Source organism: Corvus cornix, chromosome 2 (genome assembly GCF_000738735.6).
Source record: "Corvus cornix cornix isolate S_Up_H32 chromosome 2, ASM73873v5, whole genome shotgun sequence".
Lineage (NCBI taxonomy): Eukaryota > Metazoa > Chordata > Aves > Passeriformes > Corvidae > Corvus > Corvus cornix.
Window position 1 is genome coordinate 15,601,433 of NC_046333.1, and position 22,840 is coordinate 15,624,272.

Consider the following 22,840-nt stretch of genomic DNA (forward strand, 5'->3'; position numbering starts at 1 on the left):
TACAGTAGAAAAAACTGAAGGCGGAGCTAGATCTCAGAGCAAGGACCAGCAGTTTCAAGAAGATGGATATGTATCTTAATAAGATTTTAATAGTTCAGCCCAGAAAGGTGCCATTTGAAATAGAATGCAGCAGGACACCTAAGCACAGATGCTCAATAAGAATAAAACCTTATTTCTCACTTTACCATGAAAAGGAGAAGGGACAAAAGTATTTGTGAGAGGGGACATGAAGAGCTAAGCCAGTAAAGGCTGTAGACTTGCTTAAATTCTAGCAGCATGGGATGGTGTGCTTCAAAGGGAGAGTGTGGGGACTTCCCTGCCCTGGCTTTAGGGCAGGATCAGTAAGTACGTCAGAGACAGCTTGTAACTGGGATAACTGTGAGTCAGAATAATTGTAAAAAGGACAAATAACAGGAGTCAAGGGGAGCTGCAGTGAGCTTTGGCAAATATGTAAGAAGCTGGAGGCATTCAATATCTGGGATGCCAGGCAGAGCAGCATCTGAAGACAAAAAGTCCACCACCTCTGGTGGGTTTAACCAGGGAGGGTGAAGGTAGTGATACTCTCAGCTTTCTACCAGCCCTCCTTGAGGGACTCCCACCCTTGTGACAGGGACTGCAGATGGGATCACACATCCGTATCATCTTCAGCCTGGCACTGAAGCACCAAAGGAACAGGTTTGAGCACCCTCTGACTGAGAGGATAATCTCAGGCAGAGGAGGAGGATACACAGCTTGTTGCCAGTAACACCTCAAGAAGCCACAAGGGTTCATCTGTAGGAGCACTGTGAGATCAAAGGTAGATCAGGCAGAGGAAGGATGGGTGGAGAGAACAGTGTTGGCAGAAAGTGAGAGCAAGTGCAACATAAATTCAGATTCCTCCCTGTCTAGCCCTCAGAGGCAGCAAGGGGGCAGGGGGGCTGAGTTCAGAGAGTCCTGGAACAGGGAAGAAGTGCAGCCCCTATGTTTTCATAACCACGAGTGCAAGACATTAGAGTTACACAGGACTAAATCAAAATTGGGAAGCCTCAGAGTGAGAAAGCAGTCCTGATTATTCCCAAAGCACCTTTTGTAACAAAGAGTATTATATAGCAGAGTGTGATATTAAACCGAGGTCCTCCCCACAGGTTGCAAGGCAGTAGTGAAACATGCGAGTTAAACACACTGGAGGTGGGGAGCAGGAGGGTGCTGCCCAGAGCCCCAGAGCCAGAGTGGCTGGGCAGCCACCCCCAAGCCTTGCCCCCAGCCCCCAGATTCACATCTCTGCACTGCAGAACAAAACTGGTGCTGCCTCTGCCAGGCTGCCATCCTCTTCTTCTGCCATACCTCCAACATGCTACTCTTCTACATTTTTGTGTTCAATGCTGTTACATGTTTAGGGAGGAATATTTTTTCTTCACTTTGGCAGAAAGAAGTTAAAAAAGGAGGTAGTGTGTGTTGCCATATGAGACCCAAAGGGAGCTTCAGAGATGAAGTTTCAATGTACCAACAGCAATGAAGAGACTAAATCATGGCCTTCAGCAAATATATCAGTCTGCCATAGACTGTGAACAGTCTGGCCAACTGCTTTGTCTTATCTTTGTTGCCTTTGATGCTCATGGCAGTGCAGCGCTGCCTGTGGCTGCTGCAGCCCTGTCTGGCACACGCCCCTCTCCCTGCAGCACATCTATGACCACCTCCTTTTTTAATCAATTTAATCATAACCTAGTTTTCACTTTTATCTTCACTATCAAGTCCTAATGAAGCAAAACTCTATCAATCTCTCTAAAGACACTTTCAGACTGATATCAAGTGTGTCTCTTTAGGTCTGCATGAAGAGCCTGGCAGGAAGATTGATAAAGCATAGAATGTCCCTTTCCCTCCTAAGGGCAGATTTTAAACACATCTCGTTCTAACCATGGGGGTAAACACAAGGGCTGATATTAGGAGCCCAGTAAAGGGAAACTGCTGCTGAACACTTATCAACTAAATGACTATTAGCATGATAGAAATCAGACACAACAATCCACATTAATTAGTATCCCTGTTGTTAACCCTAGATACATGCATTTCTATATAAATACAGGTAATATTCCTCTGAATTGCATTCCCATGAATAAAACTGGACTCGAGCTCTGTGCCAAAGGTAGGTACCTGCCCTTCGAGATGCTGTTTTCAGAGCAGGGCTGGCAGAGGGGGACATTGGCAGCACCTCTGCCCCTGTGCTACATCCAGCCAGGACCATTTCATTTAACCCAATCTCTTTGCCTTTCCTGAAACCCTCAAGTTAAAACAACATTGGCTAATTCATGACACAAATGCCAACTGAAACACTTTCATTTCCAGTAGCAGGAGGTAACACTTAATTCAGGTCTGAGGAGCTTGGTGCAGGATTTCTCTGCCTGTCCACTGGCAGCTCTGCCTGTCCAAATGTCGAGGAGCTGAGAGTAACTACCCACCAGTTTCATTGGGCTGCTGGGCACCTGTGTACATCTCTGCTCTTCATATATGGTCAGAACCAAAGTTGGTGAAGATCATCCCTACTAACAAGCTCTTCAAGCCTCTCCCCAGAAGCTGAACTTCCCTTTACCCCTGTCACTCACACGTTTTTTTGCTGTATTTACGCATGAAGCTAGAAATCGGCAACAGCAAGAAGAACTGAGCTGTTGAACAAAGTGAAGTGGAGTGAAAGCTGGCCAAAATGGAGAGGAGTCCAAAAGGCTAGCAGGGAAGAAGGATGAGAAATGAGCCACCTGAGTGAAGAGCAGTGAACGGATCTGAGCACAAACCCCACAGTGGGAAAAGCTGGTCCTGGCACTCTGCTGAGTGAACAAGGGGTAATGTGCCAGGAAAAAGAGACGTGGTAATGGAGGCCAAGCACATGCTGACTGACAGGCACTGGCACTGCCAAACACCCACGTGTGAAAAACTGTCCTCACTGTCCCCTCTACTGGTTTGCAACTTGACAAGCCTAGAAGCCCAGCTGGCATTGAGAAGGTGCTTGGAAAAACTGGGGACAAGGAGTAGGTACAGGGAGAGCACAAAGATGAGGGGCACCTGAAATTTGAGGAGCAGATATTTGGCAGGAGGACGGAAGCCTTCAGGGACACTGTGTAGGCCAGTGCTGTCAGGATCCCTCTCTCAGCTGAGAGGGCCCCTCTACATCCATCTTGGCAAACCCGCAACAGCGCTCATACTTTCATTCCTAAAATCTAGTACCTTGCTCCAGAAACAGATCATTATTTCCAGCATGCCAAGCTCAGATTTTTTCACTGTGCCCAGAAAACAGTTCTCCCCATGGCCTACTCCATCCCTGACTGTCCTGCAGGAACACTTGGGCAAGGAATATTTCACCGTGGCTGACTCAGTTTTTCCTTTCTGATTTCAATGGCATAATTAGGAAAGCACAAATGACGTGGTTGTTTGAGAAGGCATGCTCCTTCCCTCTTTGCTGGCACATCTGGAGCAGTCTTTCTCACTACATCTGTGTCAGAGATTTACTTCATTTGTGTTGAAAGAAGGGGTTGTCAGAAATCTGAAAATGGAAACTGATCCAGAGTCCTACCTTAATCCTTAAAACTACACAGCTGCCTCAGACTCCCTCACACAGATTGCTTAAAAATGTGGTGGTATGCAATGACTTATCACCATCAACCAGCAGGGACTGGCAGATAGTGTGTCAGGAGATACCTTCAGCTAATAAAACATGTTTCTTCCAGAAGATCCCTAAAGCCCAGTATTAAAAACACTCAGCAAAAATGATTAATTCTCATGATGTTTGATTAAAAGACCTGCATTTTCTCAATTGTGGTACAGGTGACAATCCTGAATAGAAGTGCACATGCCAGTTCTGAAGCAAGAGAAATAAATGTTAATTGATTCTCTGTAAATTGGGAAACACATAATTCTGTCATCAGCCCCCATGGCTCTTATCACAACATTAAACTTCACTGGACCATTACCAAAAACAATCCTACAGCTGATTCAGAAAGCAGAATAACTCATTCATGGGCTTCTTATTTCCCCCAAACTCAATAATTAAGACTGGGATCCTTTAGGGGAATTTAATGGTACTAAGCTCCCATTTGCCAGAGAAACACTCATATATTACCATAGAGTCATGGTTACAAACCAGGACTGAAAGTGGTGGACACCGGAAGCAGAGCAAGTTGTCAGTAAAAGCTGTGCAGCATCTACAGCCAGAATGAGTCGGTGAATTTGCACACCCAGCAGTCAACACTCATTCAAGCATCCCCACTGGAAAAAATCATACTTACTTCGACACATGGTTTTCCCTCAGCAGAAGGCAGTGTCCTGTGGACAGTGCTCCACTGCAGGGGTCCAGTCAACCTCCACACAAAAGACCTTCTCTTCTCCTGGCTTTCCCTTGAACAGTGCCCTACAGAAAAGTCTTTAGGAAATACTAGGCCTATCCCTGTAGAAATAATCAGAGACCATCCTGTTTGACCCTCTAAGAATAGATGAAAGGAATAGAACTTAACCGTATTTCTCAGTCGATCTTCAGAAGTATTCAATTATGCAAAGTGCTGCCCTACCCCATGGTAGACTCTTGCTCCAGTACATAAAATAACGTGTGAGGCTTGTTCAGCATCCAAAATTGAAGTCATCAACTTCTACAGATGTTGAAAGTTCATGTATAATCGTCCAGAAATGACAAGGAAAGAGCTGCAGGCAACTATAAATTATCATGGCATACATAATCACTTCAGAACCAAAGAAAAATAAAAGTAACAGTTGACTAAAAAAACCCAACATCGTGCAGTCAGAGTTGCTTGTTCCTTGTTCTACCTGCCAAGGACACAGAAAAACTTATGCTTCTAGCAACAGCCCTCTATGTATTTGAAGATATTGCATATCCCCTCTTTCACCCTTAGGCTGCCCCAGGCTAAGCTACCCCTGTTTTTTCAGCCCTTTCTGTCACATCATGTTTTGGAGATCATTGTCCTTGTTCTCCTCCAGATTCTTTCCAAAGTGCAGTCTACAAATACAGACTCCACACTACACCTCACACCCTCCTTGCCTGATTTTGCAGACTGGAACATAGCATATACCTCTGAATTTGCTGCTTTTCTGCAACAGCAACACACTGAGACATATCCTGAACTGATCTCCAAAAGGAAGACGTTAATCTCCCTGTTGCAAATTTTGAGGCTACTCCAGAGGACTAGCTAAGGCAGTCCAAATTTCAATGCAGGAGGTAACTGCTGGCTGGGAAGGAACTTTGGGAAAGCTGGAACTGGACAAGGTGTGTCTGACGGATAGACTGCCAGTACCACTTTCAGCTTGTGAGACCCAGATGGACTCTCAGACCCCTTCCAAAGGGCTGCTCCCCAGCAGCTGCTCCCCAGCCGCGTTCCTGCAGTGGGCTCTCCTCTGTGCACAGTTGTTCTTTTTGCCAAGGAGTTTCATCCCAAGTTTTTTCAGAAAAAATGCTTTTCACTTTCTGTACACTCCTACCTTGTGAAAGAAGCTACCACATTGTAGCCAGTGTCACCTTTTATTGCCTTGTCTTTCTTGGTCCATGGCTGCTGGAACAACTTTTTTTTGCATTCTTGGGACTTGTATTTAAATTATTAAAGGATTTACCAGTTCTGCTTAACTCCCTTTTCCTTCAGGCTTCCTCCTTGTAATTACCTTCTAATTCTGATTTTACTCAAGACTTTTGTCTATAGTTTGCTCTTCTCTCACTTTGTATTCCTGAATAATAAATACATTACCTTTTATCTTCATAGTCAACCTGTTTTGTTTTACTGGTTAGACTCAAACCTAGAATTTACCTTTTTAAATTACATTTTATATATATATAAAGAAGGTGAAAAAAATAATTTTCCATCTTATTCATATAGGTAGGAATAGACACATACATTTAGGAAACTCATTATGGCAACAAGTGCTGGAATTTCTCGCCAGTCTGCATCCCACTCATCCTTTCCCAGCAGATGTGCAGATGATTATAGCCCTGACCGCCTGTCAAGCTCTGTGCTTTGGATGACATTGCTGGATGCTGAAAGGCTGCCTGGTCCACCTGATTTTCCTACTACAGAAGCCTGCAGGAACGTGTGCATCCATAGTGCTCCTTCTTTCCCTGTCATCGTCACTGACAGAGCCAGTAACTCCTGGGAAAGCCTTCGCCTCTTCTTTAGTGCAACAGCCACAGATCATGCAGCAGTGGAGGCTTGTGGTGTTTCTGATGGTGTTCAGTTCCCACTTCGTGTTTGGGCAAGGATCTAGTCAATCTTTCCTACTAAGGAACAAGTGACCAACTTCCCTTTGCACAACAGCATTACCTCTCTCATTAGCAATGTTCCTGCAAACCTTCAGTTTCCCAGCTTTTGCATTTTCAGGCCTCTGCATCCACTCTATCTGGGCCTATGGAATGATGATCCTTTCTCCACCTGACTTTTCCTCACCCGGCTCTTGCAGTCTGCTTCCGCAGAAGTTTCCCCAGAACTATTCTCCCCACTGGAGGATGTTGTTCTCCTCACCCTCACCAGGAGAAAAATGTAGAGTTCAGTCCTTGGCAACCCAGCCCAGGATGCAGGCTGAAACATGGCATGTTTGTGGTGACCATGTGGTCCTGGCCCTCACAGGTCAAGGTATGTCTGGCTTCCATCAGCACTGTTCCATCGTTCCTGCCTCTCAGGCTGTGTCCCAGCCCAGCTGTTAGCCATGTGAAGTTCTCCCTTGTTACCCCATATTCACTCACAGATGCTGGGGCTGGGGGTTCACAGGCTCTCTTCCAGCCCAGCTGCCTCCTGCTCTCTTATTAGGTTGCAAAAGGAGGGCAGAGATGCTGCTTCTCATTAAACAGATGTAGCTGGGGAAGCAGCAGCAGATGGCTCTGGCTGGAGGGATTATGTGGCTGTGATGGGATTCCCTATAAATTCATCTCAGTCAGACCAGTTGTCTCATCATCTGGAAAGGCTAAATGAGAAAGACTCCTAAAGCAGGTGAGGAGGAGGGGCGGCGTTAAGAGTCACAACAAATCCCCTTCATTACCTTCTGAGCAAGGACATTGCTTCTGGCTGCCACTGCAGCTTGTCCCACTACAGAAATGGGGCTGGCTGCACCAATTCTAGACTCCAGCTCTTTTCACTACAAGACTGCCTTGTCAGAAGGAGAGCCAAGATTCACCTAGGTGAGCTGGTGTCTCCTCTAAGTAGGCACCTGTGTTATGTAAGAGAAGCCCAGCATCTGAGAGACCTATTTTTTCCTCAGTGCGCATAGATACCATTGGCTTTGGTAGCTGTTAGTATGTGTGTTAGGCATCAAAAACCCTAATATTCAAAAGAAGTCAGGTAAAAGTTTTCAGCTGTGTTATTTAAGCTATTTTTCTTACCATTTATCTTCAATATCTCTGAAAACATAATGAGGTTGGTTCTCACTGTGTTGAATGCTATGAAAGAGATGGTAACAATGTCCCCCTATTTTTTACAATCTATGCTCCAGACAGCTTATGTTTTAACATACTACAGGCCACCAAGTTTCTCCAGTCTCAGAAGGGCTGGGTTAAGATCAAGGTTATACTTCCCTAGCCCAAATGTGGACAGGTGGCTACCAAAACAGGGCCATTTCCAAAGTTTGTCAGTTGATGTCTTAAATTCTTTTCCAAAGAATCAGGAATAAGTAACTCAAGTTTGTGTCTCTTCTCAACATTGGAAGAAGTGTTCCTATGTATATAAGTCAAGAGATTTCTTCAAGCCTACATATTTTTTGACATCTCCGGAAACACTTTGATGTTTGCTTTTTTTTTTTTTTAACTTCCAGCATTTTGCAGTGGGAATCTGCACCATGGTACCTCAACGACAGGACCTGGGAAAGGCTGAGCCCTCAGAGGCAGGGATTGCTGGGAGTGGGGGTGTGATAGGAAAGGGAAGCAAGTTTGTAGAGTTGTCACTGATGGGTGACTTAGATAAAGCAGTGTAGGCATGGGGGGATCAGCATGCCTAGGTCAGAAAATCTATCCCAAAATTCAGATGCATGCAAATGACAGAGGGAATTTTAGACAAGCTAATTCACCTAATATATTGTTGCAGATAGAGATTCAAACTGATTAATAATCAAGCTAAGATACCTAGTTTCCTCTTTCTTTTCTCAGTACTTCTAGTGGCTGTCAGTGCATCTTGTTTTATAACATACTGGCTGTGAAGTGTGAGCGTTATTTCCTAGTTTCTGAAATGCTTCAAATACTTTTTGGAACTCAGAAACAATTATTTCCTATTCTCAACTAAGATTATGAGGGCCATTCCCATAATTTCTCCCAAATCTAGGCAAGTTTTCCCTCAGCCTGAGCACGGACCAACTGTTGGCACAACCTAAGCCCACAGAAGACATTGTGACCCTTTCAGCTGCAGGGCTACATTTGACCCATGAATGAGTAAGTAAGGAACAGGATCTCCACCCAGGTCACGCCCAGGGAAATGTATTCTTAATGTGAGATATGGGTTTGTGGTACAGAGGAGGTATTTTGGCAGAGAAACCAGCCTGTGTCCAAGCATATTTGGGAAGTCAAATATATAGGAGCCAAGTCTCAGTTCTGACATTAAAATCAATCAATTAGGTTCTTAATCATCTCATTGCAATGTTCTGTTTATGCTGCCAAGCTGGACTGGTCAAGAGAATTTGTTTTCCCTCCAGTATACCCCAGGACTAGCATAACAGGCTAGAAAATCCCACATCTTGTGGGAGCTGCCAGGTCCTCTTCCTTTGTGAAGACAGAAAGATGACAAATCAGGGCAGAGAGCAGAGCAAAGAGAACGGGCAGTCACAGCATTCCCACTCTCTTGTCCAAATTGACTGCCTCCAAAATTGCAAAGGCCAGAAATAAAATGAATTTACGCAACCCTATAAGGGACACTTAGGCAGAAATGCAGAGGAGAGCTGGTGTCATGGAGCAACAAGCTGTGCTAAATGAGAAGATGCATCCAGGAAAACAAAGCTGACTGGCAAGGTCCAAGGGGACTATCTTGCATTATACCCAGTATGGATATTTACCAAAAACACTTTCAAAAGCACATATTAACCTTCCTTCAAGAAACAAGGAATCCCCACATAACTGCTCTCCCCCATGAATAGAAGCACCTTGTGAAAATGTCTCTGGGATTCACCTTCTGCAGTCCCCCTCTCTCACCAGCTTTGCACTGGGAATGCACCTCCAGCAAGTGCCAGCAGGAGCCAGGGCCTCCCCAGCAGAGGCTGAGCACTGCCACACTCTGCTTCCAAGTTCTAGGTTCTAAGCACCCAAGAATTCAAGTTCTCAATGCACAGAATGTTTTTGGCACAGGCCTTTTGCCACTGTAAAATGCAGTATTGTGTGAATCATCACTGTAAGCATCAATTTAAAAAAAATTAAATGACCCTGATTGCAAAATTATGCCAAAGGAGAGATTTTCTTTCTTAGGTGGTGTTGCTACGAGTAGAGCTCTTATTGAAAAAAAAACACTTGGAAGAAAGAAGCTTTGGAGCCTGACCCTGGAAGGTCCAAACTAGCATCACCTCTCCTCAAAGCTGAGCAATAATCCATAGCCTTAGTAAATGGCGCTTTGATCAAAAGCTATTCCTGTGTCTCTAGATACCCTCAACCCCGTGGTATATTCTCTCATGGTCAGAAACTATTAGCTTCATATCACTCTTTTTTGGCATGGCACCTCTGTAAAGAAACAGGTTGCAGCTGTACCCAAGCATTTGGCTTAGCTCAGCACAGCAGGAGATGCTGGAAGCAGGGGGTTAACATGTCAGAGTAACCACAGCCCTTCGACTTCCCCTTGCAGCCAAACTCAGAACCTGCCAAGTGCCGCGTTCCAATAAAACACAACTCACACAATCTGTAAGTGCAATAAAATAGCTGTTAACAATTCTGTAACTCTCTCTCTTTTAGCTTGTAAAAGCCTGAAGGTCAGCTGGAAGTCAAGCTGCATTTCTTTGGAAAGAGGGCAGACCAATCCCGGGTGACCAGTTGCTGTCCTTTTGCCTCCTCCTCTGGGGTTTCTGAAGGGCAAGCACTGTGCCCGGAGGGGGTCTTCTGCCTTATTCCCTCTACAGGGGAGAAAGCAGAGCAGAAGGGTGCGGCCAAAGGGGAGCAGGTACCCAAGGACCTTGCCATTCCAGGGCAGCTCAGCTCTGCCTTTCATCAGCAGTGATGCTGAGTGAACATCTCCGTTTGGTCGTTTGGGGGAAACAAGCTGATGTTTCCCCTTCTCTGGACTTGACACTACAGACTCTCAGGGCCATGGAGTAAAAAGAGAAGCAATTTCAAATCCTGTCCCTCTAGGAAGGAGCAAGTCTTAAAATCACCTGGTGACCTCCAGACTGCTGAGGTTTGGGGCTAGGTATGCAAACCCAAACACAGTGCTCCTGCACTCATGTATGTTGAAATTTAGGGTCACCAATCAAGGGACTGAAGCGGCTCTGCCACCTATGAGAGTGGGGAAGTGGGATGGGTGCAGAGGAAGAACAATGGTAAGGGAGGCAGAAAAAATCATCATCACTCCCTCATCACAAGACACTTCATTTCTAGTTTGGCAAATCAAGTGAATTCACTTGTCATCTCCAGGGTCAAAAGCCTCCTCATTTAATCATTGAGATTTGGAGGGACAGAATGTGCCAACACTTAGAGTAAAAACAACCAATATGAAAACAATGTTTTCCCCAGTAATTTTCCAGTTGTGTCCCCAAGTCTATAAAACGCTTGGAAGAAAGAACATCAGAGAGGCCGGGCAGAGGGCTGAGCCACACCGCCAGAGCAGCACTGGTGAAAGCTGCAGTCATTGCAAAATGGCATAATCCACTTCAGTTAATTACCAGTTGTGAGAGCAAAGCCTTCATGGCTGGATCCTTCTGTTGTTTTAGCAAATGCTATGTTATTCTATTTATATCATATTTTACATTAAAACTCTGATTATTTCAGCTAAGAAAGGAGGGACTCAAAGGGGAAAAACAAAGAAGTGCACTAACCTGCGAAACCAGTGCAAACACAGGCTTTAAGATCAAGCATTTTTTCCAGGATGACATAGGAATACTCAAATCCCTGCTCTTCCTAACAGGCTTTTGCTTGCCATTACTTTGTAGTGGCTGAGGCCAGGGTCTTCAGGGGCAGATTTGGATGAGCACTGTGAGGGAGGAGGAAAGGTGAGGCTGAACACCATCAGCAGGCTGAGTATTGCCCTCCCCTCCAAGTGCTGCGAGCCTGTGTACACAGAGGAGATCCTGAGGTATAGACATATCTGCAACACTCACACAGACCAAGTGCTGACCTTTTAATTTTTTAATTCCTTTAGAAATTCTATTTGCCAAAGTACCTTTGGCAACAGGATACAACAGCAGCTTAGGTAACAGTAAGATGCACCAAAATAATGATGAAACACATTCAGTTTTTCACACAGCCTGGTGTCTTGTGTCCAGATTTAATCGGGGAAAAATCTGGGTCCCTTGGGGATTTGATTACAGGAAACCAGCTGTAGCGCTGGAAGAAGACAGAGCTTTTCCAGAGGGAGCTGGTGGGGTTTGTGCCTGGTGAGGAACTACAAAAGTTCAAACTGGCCTCGAAACGATCTCTGTTCTGCACTCTCGTCTGGGAGACAGCATGGAGATACGGTTAAGGTGTGGGTGGTCAAGAGCTGGGGAAACAGCACATAAATCCAGAAAACAGCCCCCGGGATGTGCCACGCAAGGCTGGCATCCCATCACCTTCACCCGCCAGTGTGTGCCTCCCCCCGCGCTGCTGCTGCCTCCTCTGTGGGGAAAACCGCCGGATGAAGTGAATTTTTGTCCCGAGCCCGGCGGGATCCCCGCAGCCCGGTCTCGCCGTGCTGGGGCAGTGGGGGGCGGAGGGAGGCGGGGGCGCGGGGGCGAGGGAGGCGGAGGGAAGCAATGGGAACGATGGAGGCGGCGGAGGCGGCGGAGACAGCGGAGGCGATGGAGGCGGTGGCGATGGAGGCGATGGGGGCGATGGGGGCGATGGGGGCGATGGGGGCGATGGGGGCGATGGAGGCGGTGGAGGCGGTGGCGATGGGGGCGATGGGGGCGATGGGGGCGATGGAGGCGGTGGAGGCGGTGGCGATGGGGGCGATGGGGGCGATGGGGGCGATGGAGGCGGTGGGGGCGATGCGGGCGATGGGGGCGATGGGGGCGGTGGGGGCGATGGAGGCGATGGGGGCGGTGGGGGCGATGGGGGCGATGCGGGCGGTGGGGCGATGGAGGCGATGCGGGCGGTGGGGGCGATGCGGGCGGTGCGGGCGATGGAGGCCGATGCGGGCGGGGGGGGCGATGGGGGCGATGCGGGCGATGGGGGCGGTGCGGGCGGTGGGGGCGATGCGGGCGATGCGGGCGATGGGGGCGATGGGGGCGATGCGGGCGGTGGGGGCGATGCGGGCGATGCGGGCGATGGGGGCGATGCGGGCGGTGGGGGCGATGGGGGCGATGCGGGCGATGGGGGCGGTGCGGGCGGTGGGGGCGATGCGGGCGATGCGGGCGATGCGGGCGATGGGGGCGATGCGGGCGGTGGGGGCGATGGGGGCGATGCGGGCGGTGGGGGCGGTGGGGGCGATGCGGGCGATGGAGGCGATGCGGGCGATGGGGGCGGTGGGGGCGATGCGGGCGATGCGGGCGATGGGGGCGATGGGGGCGATGGGGGCGATGCGGGCGGTGGGGGCGATGCGGGCGATGCGGGCGATGCGGGCGATGGGGGCGATGGGGGCGATGGGGGCGATGGGGCGGTGCGGGCGATGCGGGCGATGCGGGCGATGCGGGCGATGCGGGCGATGGGGGCGGTGGGGGCGATGCGGGCGATGCGGGCGATGGGGCGATGGGGGCGATGGGGGCGATGCGGGCGATGCGGGCGGTGGGGGCGGTGGGGGCGATGCGGGCGATGGGGGCGATGGGGGCGATGCGGGCGGTGCGGGCGATGGGGGCGGTGCGGGCGATGCGGGGCGATGGGGGCGATGGGGGCGATGCGGGCGATGGGGGCGATGGGGGCGGTGCGGGCGGTGCGGGCGATGGGGGCGATGCGGGCGATGCGGGCGATGCGGGCGATGGGGGCGATGCGGGCGATGGGGGCGATGCGGGCGATGCGGGCGATGCGGGCGATGGGGGCGATGGGGGCGATGCGGGCGATGCGGGCGGTGGGGGCGGTGCGGGCGATGCGGGCGATGCGGGCGATGCGGGCGGTGGGGGCGGTGCGGGCGGTGCGGGCGATGGGGGCGATGGGGGCCGATGCGGGCGATGCGGGCGATGGGGGCGATGCGGGCGATGCGGGCGATGCGGGCGATGGGGGCGGTGGAGCCGCCGCTGTCCCGGGCGGGCGCGGGCAGAGCCCGTGCGCGCAGCGCCGCCAAGCGGCGCCCGGCGGCTCCCGCCGAAAGAGGCGGTCCCAGCGGGAGCGCAGCCGCGAAGGTGGAAGATAAGGGCGGGGAGCAGAATGAAGCTCTCATAATCCAAGAGGAAATGGCCAGCGACCTGTTACACTATTTGGCCATGAAGGCCAGTGGCAGTCTGGCTTGTAGCAGCACCACTGTGGCCAGCAGGACCCGGGCAGTGATTGTTCCCCTGCACTCGGCACTGCTGAGGCTGCACCTCAAGTACTGGGCTCAGCTTTGGGCTCATCAGCAAAAAAAGGGCGTTGCTGGAGCATGTCCAGAGAAGGGCAATGAAGCTGGGGAAGGGTCCAGAGCGTAAGTCTGATGAGAAATGGCTGAAGGAGCTGGGGGTGTTTAGCCTGGAGAAACAGAGGCTCAGGGGAGACCTTACCACTTTCGACAACTGCCCGACAGGAGGCTGCAGCAAGGTGGGGGTCGGTCTCTTCTCGCACATAGTAAGTGGCAGGATGAGAGGAAATCATCTCAGGTTGCACCAGGAGAGGTTTAGATTGGATATTTCTTCATGAAAAGGGTGGTCAAGCACTGGAACAGGCTGCCCAGTGAAATCACCATTCTGGAAGTGTTCAAAAGATGTGTAGATGGGGCACTTGGGGACGTGGTTTAACGGTGAACATGGCAGTGCTGAGTTAACAGTTGGATGCAGTGATCTTGGAGGTCTTTTCCCTTATGATTCTGTGTTTCTGCGTGTGCTGTCCACCGATAATTCCGTGGGAGTGATAAGGGAATTGCCCTTTAACAGCAGCAGGAGACTGACAAAAGGAGGCGAAGAGCAGCAGGAAAACAAAAGTAGGCAGAGGAAGATGAGGCCATGATAGTCAAAACTCCAGCATCAAGACCATAAAAATGCAATGGAGGATAAAATCCTACCTGGAAATTGCATGGCTGAAATATCCCAGCAAGACACTTTGGTGCAGGCATGAAGAGGGGACACAATCCCTGACCAAAGATTAAGATCACTATGACAGGATCTAGCAAGGAATTCAAGAGACATAAAAGTGTGCTGAGAAGGGAAAAAAGCCTCAAATAATTAAAAGGAAGAGTAACATTTCAAATAAAATGGCTCCAATGGCTCAAAATGGAAAAAATAATCAGGATGATTTCTCATTTCAGGGAAGTCTCTAGTCACTATAGCCTCCTTCTGCATTGATTAAAATGCGTTAGTAGTCTCTGAGTTTTAGATTAATACTGAAAAGTAGATTCAGTTAAAAGTATTTTCTGTAGTTCACTAATGCCCTGTCACTCATCCCAGGAAATTCCACAAAATGTAAAAGCACATAGAAAAGACTGCATTTATTGATATTGAATACAACTTCACTGAAAATTTCAAATCTGTACAGAACTCAAGTGTATAACAAAATGAACAAGCAAATCTTATTTTTTAACTTTCTCCTCCCCTCAGCAAACTATTAGATTCTCACAGCTTTTTTTGAATTCAGGGGTTTTAAGGTACCCTGTTTATGACAATGCTTCTCATTTATGTACACTTTGCTTGAGAAAATAAAAGATTAAAGCATTAAAAAAGCACATCAAAAGCATCACAACTATGCTAGATTCCCAGGTAGAAATTCTGTCCTTTGAATAACTCTGTATAAGTGAATTAATCACTCCAGCTCTAAAGAGAAAATCCTATAAACTCTACTATTAAGAGGTACAATTATGAGGTTATTTCAATAATTGTACTTGTCAGTCTGGGATGACATTGCTGAAAAAATATGATTAACAAAATTTCCCTTGTGAAAACCCTCATAATAATCCAAATGCCACCGGAGTTGAACAAGGCAGTAAAAAGAATAGAACACCATTAGAAATGAGATTTTTTTTCTAAACAACTACGTAAGAAGTTAATGGCAGGTTTCTTTTAGGTGGTCCCCATCTAAAACTCTATATCACCATAAAAGCCTGAGGCATCTCAATGTTTTCAGACTAGATCTTCCAAAATCTAGTGCCCATGGGTAGGCACACTGGATGTGAGCAGAAGTTAATGTTGTGATATGAGTAGCTTACCTAAAAATAGTAGCAGCTATTTGGGTCAATGTATGATAATGAAAACTTGTTTTCAAACTACTAAATGATGAATAATCAATCTATAACATGCCTGAAGTGTCTTACTAAGTACTCTCCAGGGATGATGTGTATCAATCCCACTCCTGACTGGAAAAGGAAGATTCTTGTGAAACCCAGACCACCATTACGCTTTACCAAAGCCATGAAGAGCAGTCATGTGAAACTGCAAAAGCATGGAACAAACTCCCATGAACCACCTACCAAAATGTTGCCTTCTGATCAATAAACTTCTAAATTGAACCTCTAATCTTGAGTAGCTTGAAACAATTGCTGACATTTCAGATTAAAATACGTCTGTCACAAAACTACACGTAACGTATGAACTCCACTTAATCTTACATTGATCAAGGACAGTCAGTACTAATTCTGGGTACTAGAGAATTAAACAAGGTCAAATACACTAACAATTAAGAGAGAAAGCCCCAAATGATATATAGGAGAAAAATACAGAGATTTAGGGGCTTATACCAATGATTATTCTAGGTGGGGTATCAGAGCCCCAAACGTGGTGGCATTGATTTTTAAGCAAAAGGAAGCCAGTTTCCAGAGGAACAGGGGTCTGGCCTAGCATGACCAAAATTAGTTCTGAGTTGGCCATAATAGCAGTGCTCGATGCAGTTCAGGTGAGCACTGACACCCTGATGTGGTTTTCTGAACCCTCATTTTGGTCGTTCTCTTCCTCTGACCCTCCAGAGCTGGATGCTTTGCGTGTGCCAGAGAGATTCCCACACTTTGGAGTTTCCTCAGCTACTACTGCACTAAAAACTCCAACTAGGTAAAGAAGTGCCAGCTGAAGCAGATGTTTTTATCAGGCCATGCACTAGTTTGTCTCTGCTGAGCCAGGGGCAGCACTGGACCACCTCAGATACATATTCTGCACACCCCCTCACACACCAACCAGGCACCAAACAGTTTCAGCTGCCACAGAAGTGAGGCAGATTGTCTGGAGAGTGAGAGAACACGCATGCAGAGACAGAACCTGTGTCTCTCCATGTACCAGCACAAGGGCAGAGGTGTGTCAAGCACCCGAGCCAGCCCAGGAACCGTGGCAGATCGCCAGCCTGGCTGGCTGCTCAGCACCCGCAGTCAGGGCACGTGCTTGCTCACAAGGCTCCCGCAGGGGAGTCTGCAAGATCCTCACACAACAACTAAGGAGTTCAGGAAATGCTCCAAACTCATCAGATGGCAGATAAGGACAGCCAAGCAGATCTCTCTCTTGAGAGAGGTTTGGTATCTGATGAGACAATCCAGGGCAAGAATAGCAGTTCAGTGTTAGTTTAACAGGGACTAGTAGTTGAAGACGAATAGCATTTCCTTGGAGATACTGCTTCCTTTATATACCAAACCTATTAAAGATGCACTGTTTACTTTGGGATGGGTGCTTTGTTTAAAATATATTAAGAACATGCTTGGTAGTTAGACCTTGATTTATGCTTACCTGAAAGCTCATGTTGTAGTTGATAGGGCAGTTTGATTTCTAGACTTGTGTTCAGACACCCAGCAGGTACAAATTCATAGAGTGGAAATTTTGAAATGAAAGCATACATGCATCTAAACCCCAGAAAAACATGCCTAACTTGGCGTAGTCTCCATGTCACAAGTCCCTGTTCTCTGCACATGTAGCTCAGAGTTTTAAGAGCATTTGCCATTTGAGCTTACAGCTGACCCAAGAGTTACTCTGACCTGCCCTTCAATGCCAGGAGGCGCCAGCCCTGCCCTTGAGCAGCTCCTTGGTGTGAGCCCTGTCAGCCTCTGAGGTCAGTGACACATTTACCAGGCAGGTTTCTGCTGGCACTTTACTCCCTAGACCACTTCAGGGCTGGCAAAAAGGACTCAGCAGGAGGTGAGGGAAGCAGTAAGCAAGGGTCGGCTCTTTCTGCAGGGAGCTGGGTGTCAGATAAGCTGTGTGAAGCCTCACCCTCACTGAGCAATTCTTCCAGTGAAATGACCTGTGGGACAAACAAGAGTCCTGAAAGATCTTGTCCTATCAAGATGACACATATATTCCACTTTACACACACCCACACCCCCGTCTCTAATTGTTCAGGTGAAGAGATGCCAGGGGACATAAGAATACACAACAAATTAATTCTCTTTTTTTAATTACATGAAATTCAGACACCACCCTAGGTAAAAGGGAACTCTGGGAATTTTTACCCTAAAACCAGGGCAGTACTGAGAGGTTCAGTTATCCATGTTTCCACTGGCAATGTTACTGCAAGCAGAAAGGGGGTTTTATTTAGCAAATGAAGACAGGGACATGCTGTCAGTGGTTTAATAGCTTTTCCATTTAAAAAAATATAAAAGACTTACTGTGAAATTGAATCTCCAACATGAAGAAGAAGTTTAACAAACCTTTCAAAATGTGGAAGAAAGGAAAAGCCTTTACTCCGAGGATGCAGAGCAGCAGCTCGAGAAACCTGGGTGGAACTGATGAACATCAGAGCCCCTTGGCACCATCACGTAGTCCAGACTTGCTGATAACACATTTACCTTCTGTAGCACCATCTGCCATTGGCTTTGGTCATTTTACCAAATAACTCTTCCCAGGACAAGTTTTTTGCTGCTAACAAGGATGTATCCAGCAGAACAGGAACCCCCAACAAATTCTGATAGCATCCCAATTACACTGAAAAAAGATCCAATCACAGATTTTTGCCCAGAGAGGTATGTAAGACATTGTCAGCAAATCTGCCTGGCCAGGCAGGAGAAGAAAGCTGTCCAGGCTGTTCAGAACTCTGAGGCAGCACACTAAGTGACGTCCATGTGCCAACTTTAGAAATATGGGAGAATGATAAGAATTTATTTTAGTGACACAATTCTACAATTACACAATTCTAGCTGCTGATACAGATGACTATGATGGTATTTCCCATGAATAATTTTCTTGTAATAGAGAGTGAAAGGGAGATGAGCCTAATTACACATTTTGAGCATCACTGTATTAACACACTTTTACACAGCCCAGATTGATTTCAAACTGGAGCACAGGGATTAGTCTTTGAGCATGGCACTGCATGCAGGAGTAGATGGCATCCCTTTGCAAATGCTCTCTGGCATGTGTGACTAACAGAAGGTGACAAAATACTGTCACACATACTGAGTAACTGCTGGAAAGATCAGGTTGTTCAAGCCATGTTTGCAAACCTGCTGTGCTAAGTCTGGTATATGGAGCTGTGTAGTACAGCTGCATATGGCCATCAGATCCAGGTAGGGCCCATCCAGGATGCAACAAGATTTCCCAGGATTTTCCTAGTTCCCATGGGAGCCAAACTTGACAGTTCATTCTATAGAAAGTCCTAGATCAGGTGTCTTTATTAGGGAGGAGAAAGTGCTTTTTGACTTCCAGATTCTCAGCTAGCTGGAGCCCTGAGTGGTAGAGAGTCTGCATCAGTCCTTTCCCTCAGACAGGCTTCCCAAACAAAGAGCCATAGTTAGAAAATACAGAAATCTGTATTAAGGAGCATCTAGGAAACAATTCCAGATGGGGTAGTACAGCAGCAGCAACACAGGCATCCATGAAGGTTAGAAGGATAAAGCTGATGCCTACAGCTACGAAAGACTGAATTTTTTCAAGCAGCTGTTGTAGACCAGAGATAGAAGATAGAGAAACTTAACAGACACCTAAAATGACTGATGTGTAACTGGAATCCAAAATTTTAATATTACTGAAAAATTATTTTGCAGAATTCAACATCTACATGGATCTCAGTTGCAAATAAAAGCTTTTGCTCGATTGACTACAGGAAAACAACAAATAAAGTAAAAATGGGAATTCCTCGGATCAGTCATGTCGTTTTATAATCATATGAAGCTGCTTCTGCTGTAGTCCTTGAGCATGCCATGACATCTGATAAAATACTACCCCAATGGCACTGCTTGCAATATGACTGTACTAGCTCAGACAATCGCCTCAGGAGTTCTGAAGGCTGTTTCTCTATTATACTGAATAGTTGCTTAGCAAATGCATAACAAGGACATCAAGAGCAACATACACAACAACAGTTCTTTCCCCAGTTTCTCATCACTTTTCCTTGACCACCTCTATTAAGTAATTAATATAGAAAACACATCCCACAGCTCCAATCAACACCTTCTGAACACCTTCCTAGGAAGAATACAAGGTTTGATCCAGGGGAATTTCACTTGCTTTGACTTACAGGTGCAGAGCAATTCAATAAAGCCCCTTTAATTATGCAGTGTGAAAGATAGCATTAATTTCAGGATGGGTAATTAATGAAAAGCTGGTAATCTTGTAACAGGACTCAGTGCCCCTGGCTCAGTTCTTTATTGCCCTGCTTCAGATAAAAATATTTGATAGGGAGGATAAAAATTGGTGTTTTATCCCCCTGCTCAAGGAATCTAGAGAGTGACAGCTTCTGTACACCACTACAGAAAGCAAAGAGGGTCTCCAGAACACAGAGTAAGCCCAGGATTGCATTTGCATGTTAGTGAAGCCGTTTTCAAGGACCTTAACCCAGACCCTTCTCCTTGGTTAGTGCCGACTTTAAAGCAGTACCTGCAATCCTCTTCTCCAACTTGTCTAATACTAGTCAAAGTTTGGCAGACTGTCCCTCCTCAGCTAACAACAGCTCCAGGGCTTGGAAGGGTGTGGAGGATGGGGAGGAAAGCTATTGCATGGTGAGCAAATACAGAACCCAATAAGGTGTGGACATGTCATCAGATGCTGACAAAGCAGCCGCCTTTACTGCACGAGTTAGGGAGGGCAGCACCTGAAGAGAGTCCATGTCTCTGTGTGATGGGCATTTATGCAGGTGGCTTTAGGGGGTTAAAGTGGCACATTAATCCCAAATTATCTGTGACCATTCCTACTTTATGGAAGTTTTCAAGTGATAAACACACTAGCACTTTTTAAGCTGGAAAGGATACTCTTCTGTAAAACTGCAAGATCAACAGGCAGCAGTTAAACTTAAGAAAATTAATTCAAAACAGAGATTTAAAAAAACCAATCCAAAGTAATTTTCTACAAATAAAACTAACTTGTGAAGCTCATTGATACAGGATGTTATAGAGGGCAATGTAACAATCAAAAGGAAACCAAGTAAGCTTGTAGAAAAAAGACCCAGCATATCTATTAAGATAGAAGCCACCTTTGTCTCAGCAAATAGCTAAACAGCAAAATGTCTGAACTGCTGAGAGATCCTGATGCAGGCACATACTGGTATTGGTTGACATCTTCAGTGGATGGCCTCAAGCTTACCCCTGTCGCACTAACACAGCCAAAGAGGTGGTGAAAGTTTTGCTTAATCCTGTAACACCAAGGTTTGGGGTTCCTTTGGGTATGTCCTCAGACAGGACCACATTTTGTTGCAAATGTGATTCAGAAGTCAGCCAGATTTTGGGAATTGCTTGGGATCTGCACACACCTTGCAGACCCCAAGCAAGCGGTAAAGTGGAATGCATGAATGGGACCCTTAAGGCACAAATTAGCAAAATTTGTCAAGAGACATCCCATGACCTGGGTCCAGGCCTTGCCTATAGCTTTACTGAGGATCCGCATACAAGCAAGGCGGAGGGATAACATCAGTCCCTATGAAATACTGTATGGCAGGCCATATCAAATTCCACACGTTCCAGGTGGAATTCACATGAGGGGAAAACTTGATTTACAGAGATACCTAATGGCTTTAGGTTCTACTTTGCAGAAGCTCTAGAATTACATCATGTTATCCAGACCCATAGGACTGGACACTCCTGCACATCCCTTCCAGCCTGGAGACTGGGTCTATGTCAAGTGGTGGGACAGTGATCCTCTACAGGCCAAGTGGAGAGGACCATTCCAGATTTTGCTGACCGCCCTCACCGCAGTCAAAGTCGCTAGCAAAAGACCCTGGATTCACTACTCCAGAGTTGAGAAGGCTTCTGCTCCTGAAACAACTGAGAAAACAGAGACGGATACAAAGAAAGATTATGTAGTTAAAATGATGTTTTCCTGTGCTTATCTACCCAGTTGGTAACCCTGACTCAGGTTTGGAACCACATTTTGCACATGATTCTAGTCTAAAGCGTATCCAAAGAGATTCATCTGGACACAAAACTAGTAATTGACATGTAAACTGAAGTGAAAAGATCTACAAGATTTGTTTACAATTTGAGAACTTTGAATATTACCCAGTGTAAGATCTAAGTTGATTGTATCTTCCACACCCTGGTTTCATGGTTACCAAACTGACCCTGGATTAAAGATTGTTTATAATGATTGTAATTGTAATTCTTGTTTATAGATATACACTGCTGTTAGACACATTATTAGTAGATATTTAGAATATTTAGAATAGTCTCAACAAGGTAGAGGCCTTGTCAAGCCTCTAAAGGGGGGAAATGATGCCTTAGGTTTTAACTTTCATATTTTTAAAATCCTGTAGTGCTTAGTGTGTAACTCTGAAGTTTCTTGCAGCCTGTTAACTTCTGCTTTCCCATGCTAGGTAGACATAACAAAGCCTCTCCAGGCTCTTCACGGACACCTAGACTGGCCTAGGCCCAAAAAGTATAAACCAAAGAGGCTCTAAGGGGAGGTAAGCTGAGGGGAATTCCATCATTAAACTGAAGCTTTAATTGGAGAATTAACCCTGATATGCAAATGAGCCAAACCTATAAAAGTGCGAAGAACTCGTGACCTGTTGTCCATCTTGGGGTCCATCTTGGGAAGAGCCTCTGGCTCCCCAGGGGGTACCTTTGAAGGCCTTTCAAATAAATACCTACTTTTATTCCCTTACTCCTGTCTAGTCTCTTGTTTCTAGGAGGCCTCTTAAGGCATCAATCCCTTGTACATCCATGCATTTCACATGCTATTTCCCCTACACTTGGCAACTTCCAAACACAGGATGCAAGACAAATATTAAAAGTCTCAGGAAGAATTTTGTCACTCAGCCTTGGGTCTCTCTAAAAATGCAGAAACAATGTGTATTCCAATTAATTCATTCAAGATTACTCCCATTTTCTGAGAAAAATCAAATATTTGCATGATATGAAACACAACAGAACACACTGGGTTAAAAAGTGAGGAAAATTACAAGTTCATCCATCCAAATTTCCCATTGTTGTTGTTTGTTAGGTATTTCAACTTGCTCCATTTGCAATGGTTTGTTAGGTCAGAGCATTCAGCTTCCACCGATGAAAACTTGCTTTTAAAAATCAGTCCAAGCTCACGCAACACAAAAACCAAGTAATGTTTCTGGTGCTGAAAGTATTTTTTAGGAACAAAACACAAAGCATCACATGTTCACATGCCAACACCTTTATCATTCTTTTTTCTCAATCCATCCCCTACAATCTTCCCTATTTAAAAGACTGCTGTGACATAGACACCTCTACAAATATTAAACTAGTACTGCCATCACGATTTCTGTCATTTTTAAGCAAAGAAGAAGTCACGTTTATTTTGT

The 22,840-nt window shown here is 46.5% G+C and overlaps 1 protein-coding gene across 1 annotated transcript; it reads right to left on the reverse strand.

Annotated features, from left to right (window-relative positions):
- Positions 1-11,684: 11,684 nt before the first annotated feature.
- On the reverse strand, positions 11,685-13,424 carry LOC120409731 (proline-rich extensin-like protein EPR1). Its single transcript, XM_039549681.1, has one exon. The coding sequence runs from the start codon at positions 13,422-13,424 to the stop codon at positions 11,685-11,687; it is 1,740 nt and encodes a 579-aa protein (XP_039405615.1).
- Between the last annotated feature and the right edge of the window lie 9,416 nt (positions 13,425-22,840).

Bases quoted from the DNA above. Each gene is read 5' to 3' on its own strand.
- LOC120409731 (XM_039549681.1), bottom strand. From the start codon at position 13,424: ATGAGAGCTTCATTCTGCTCCCCGCCCTTATCTTCCACCTTCGCGGCT.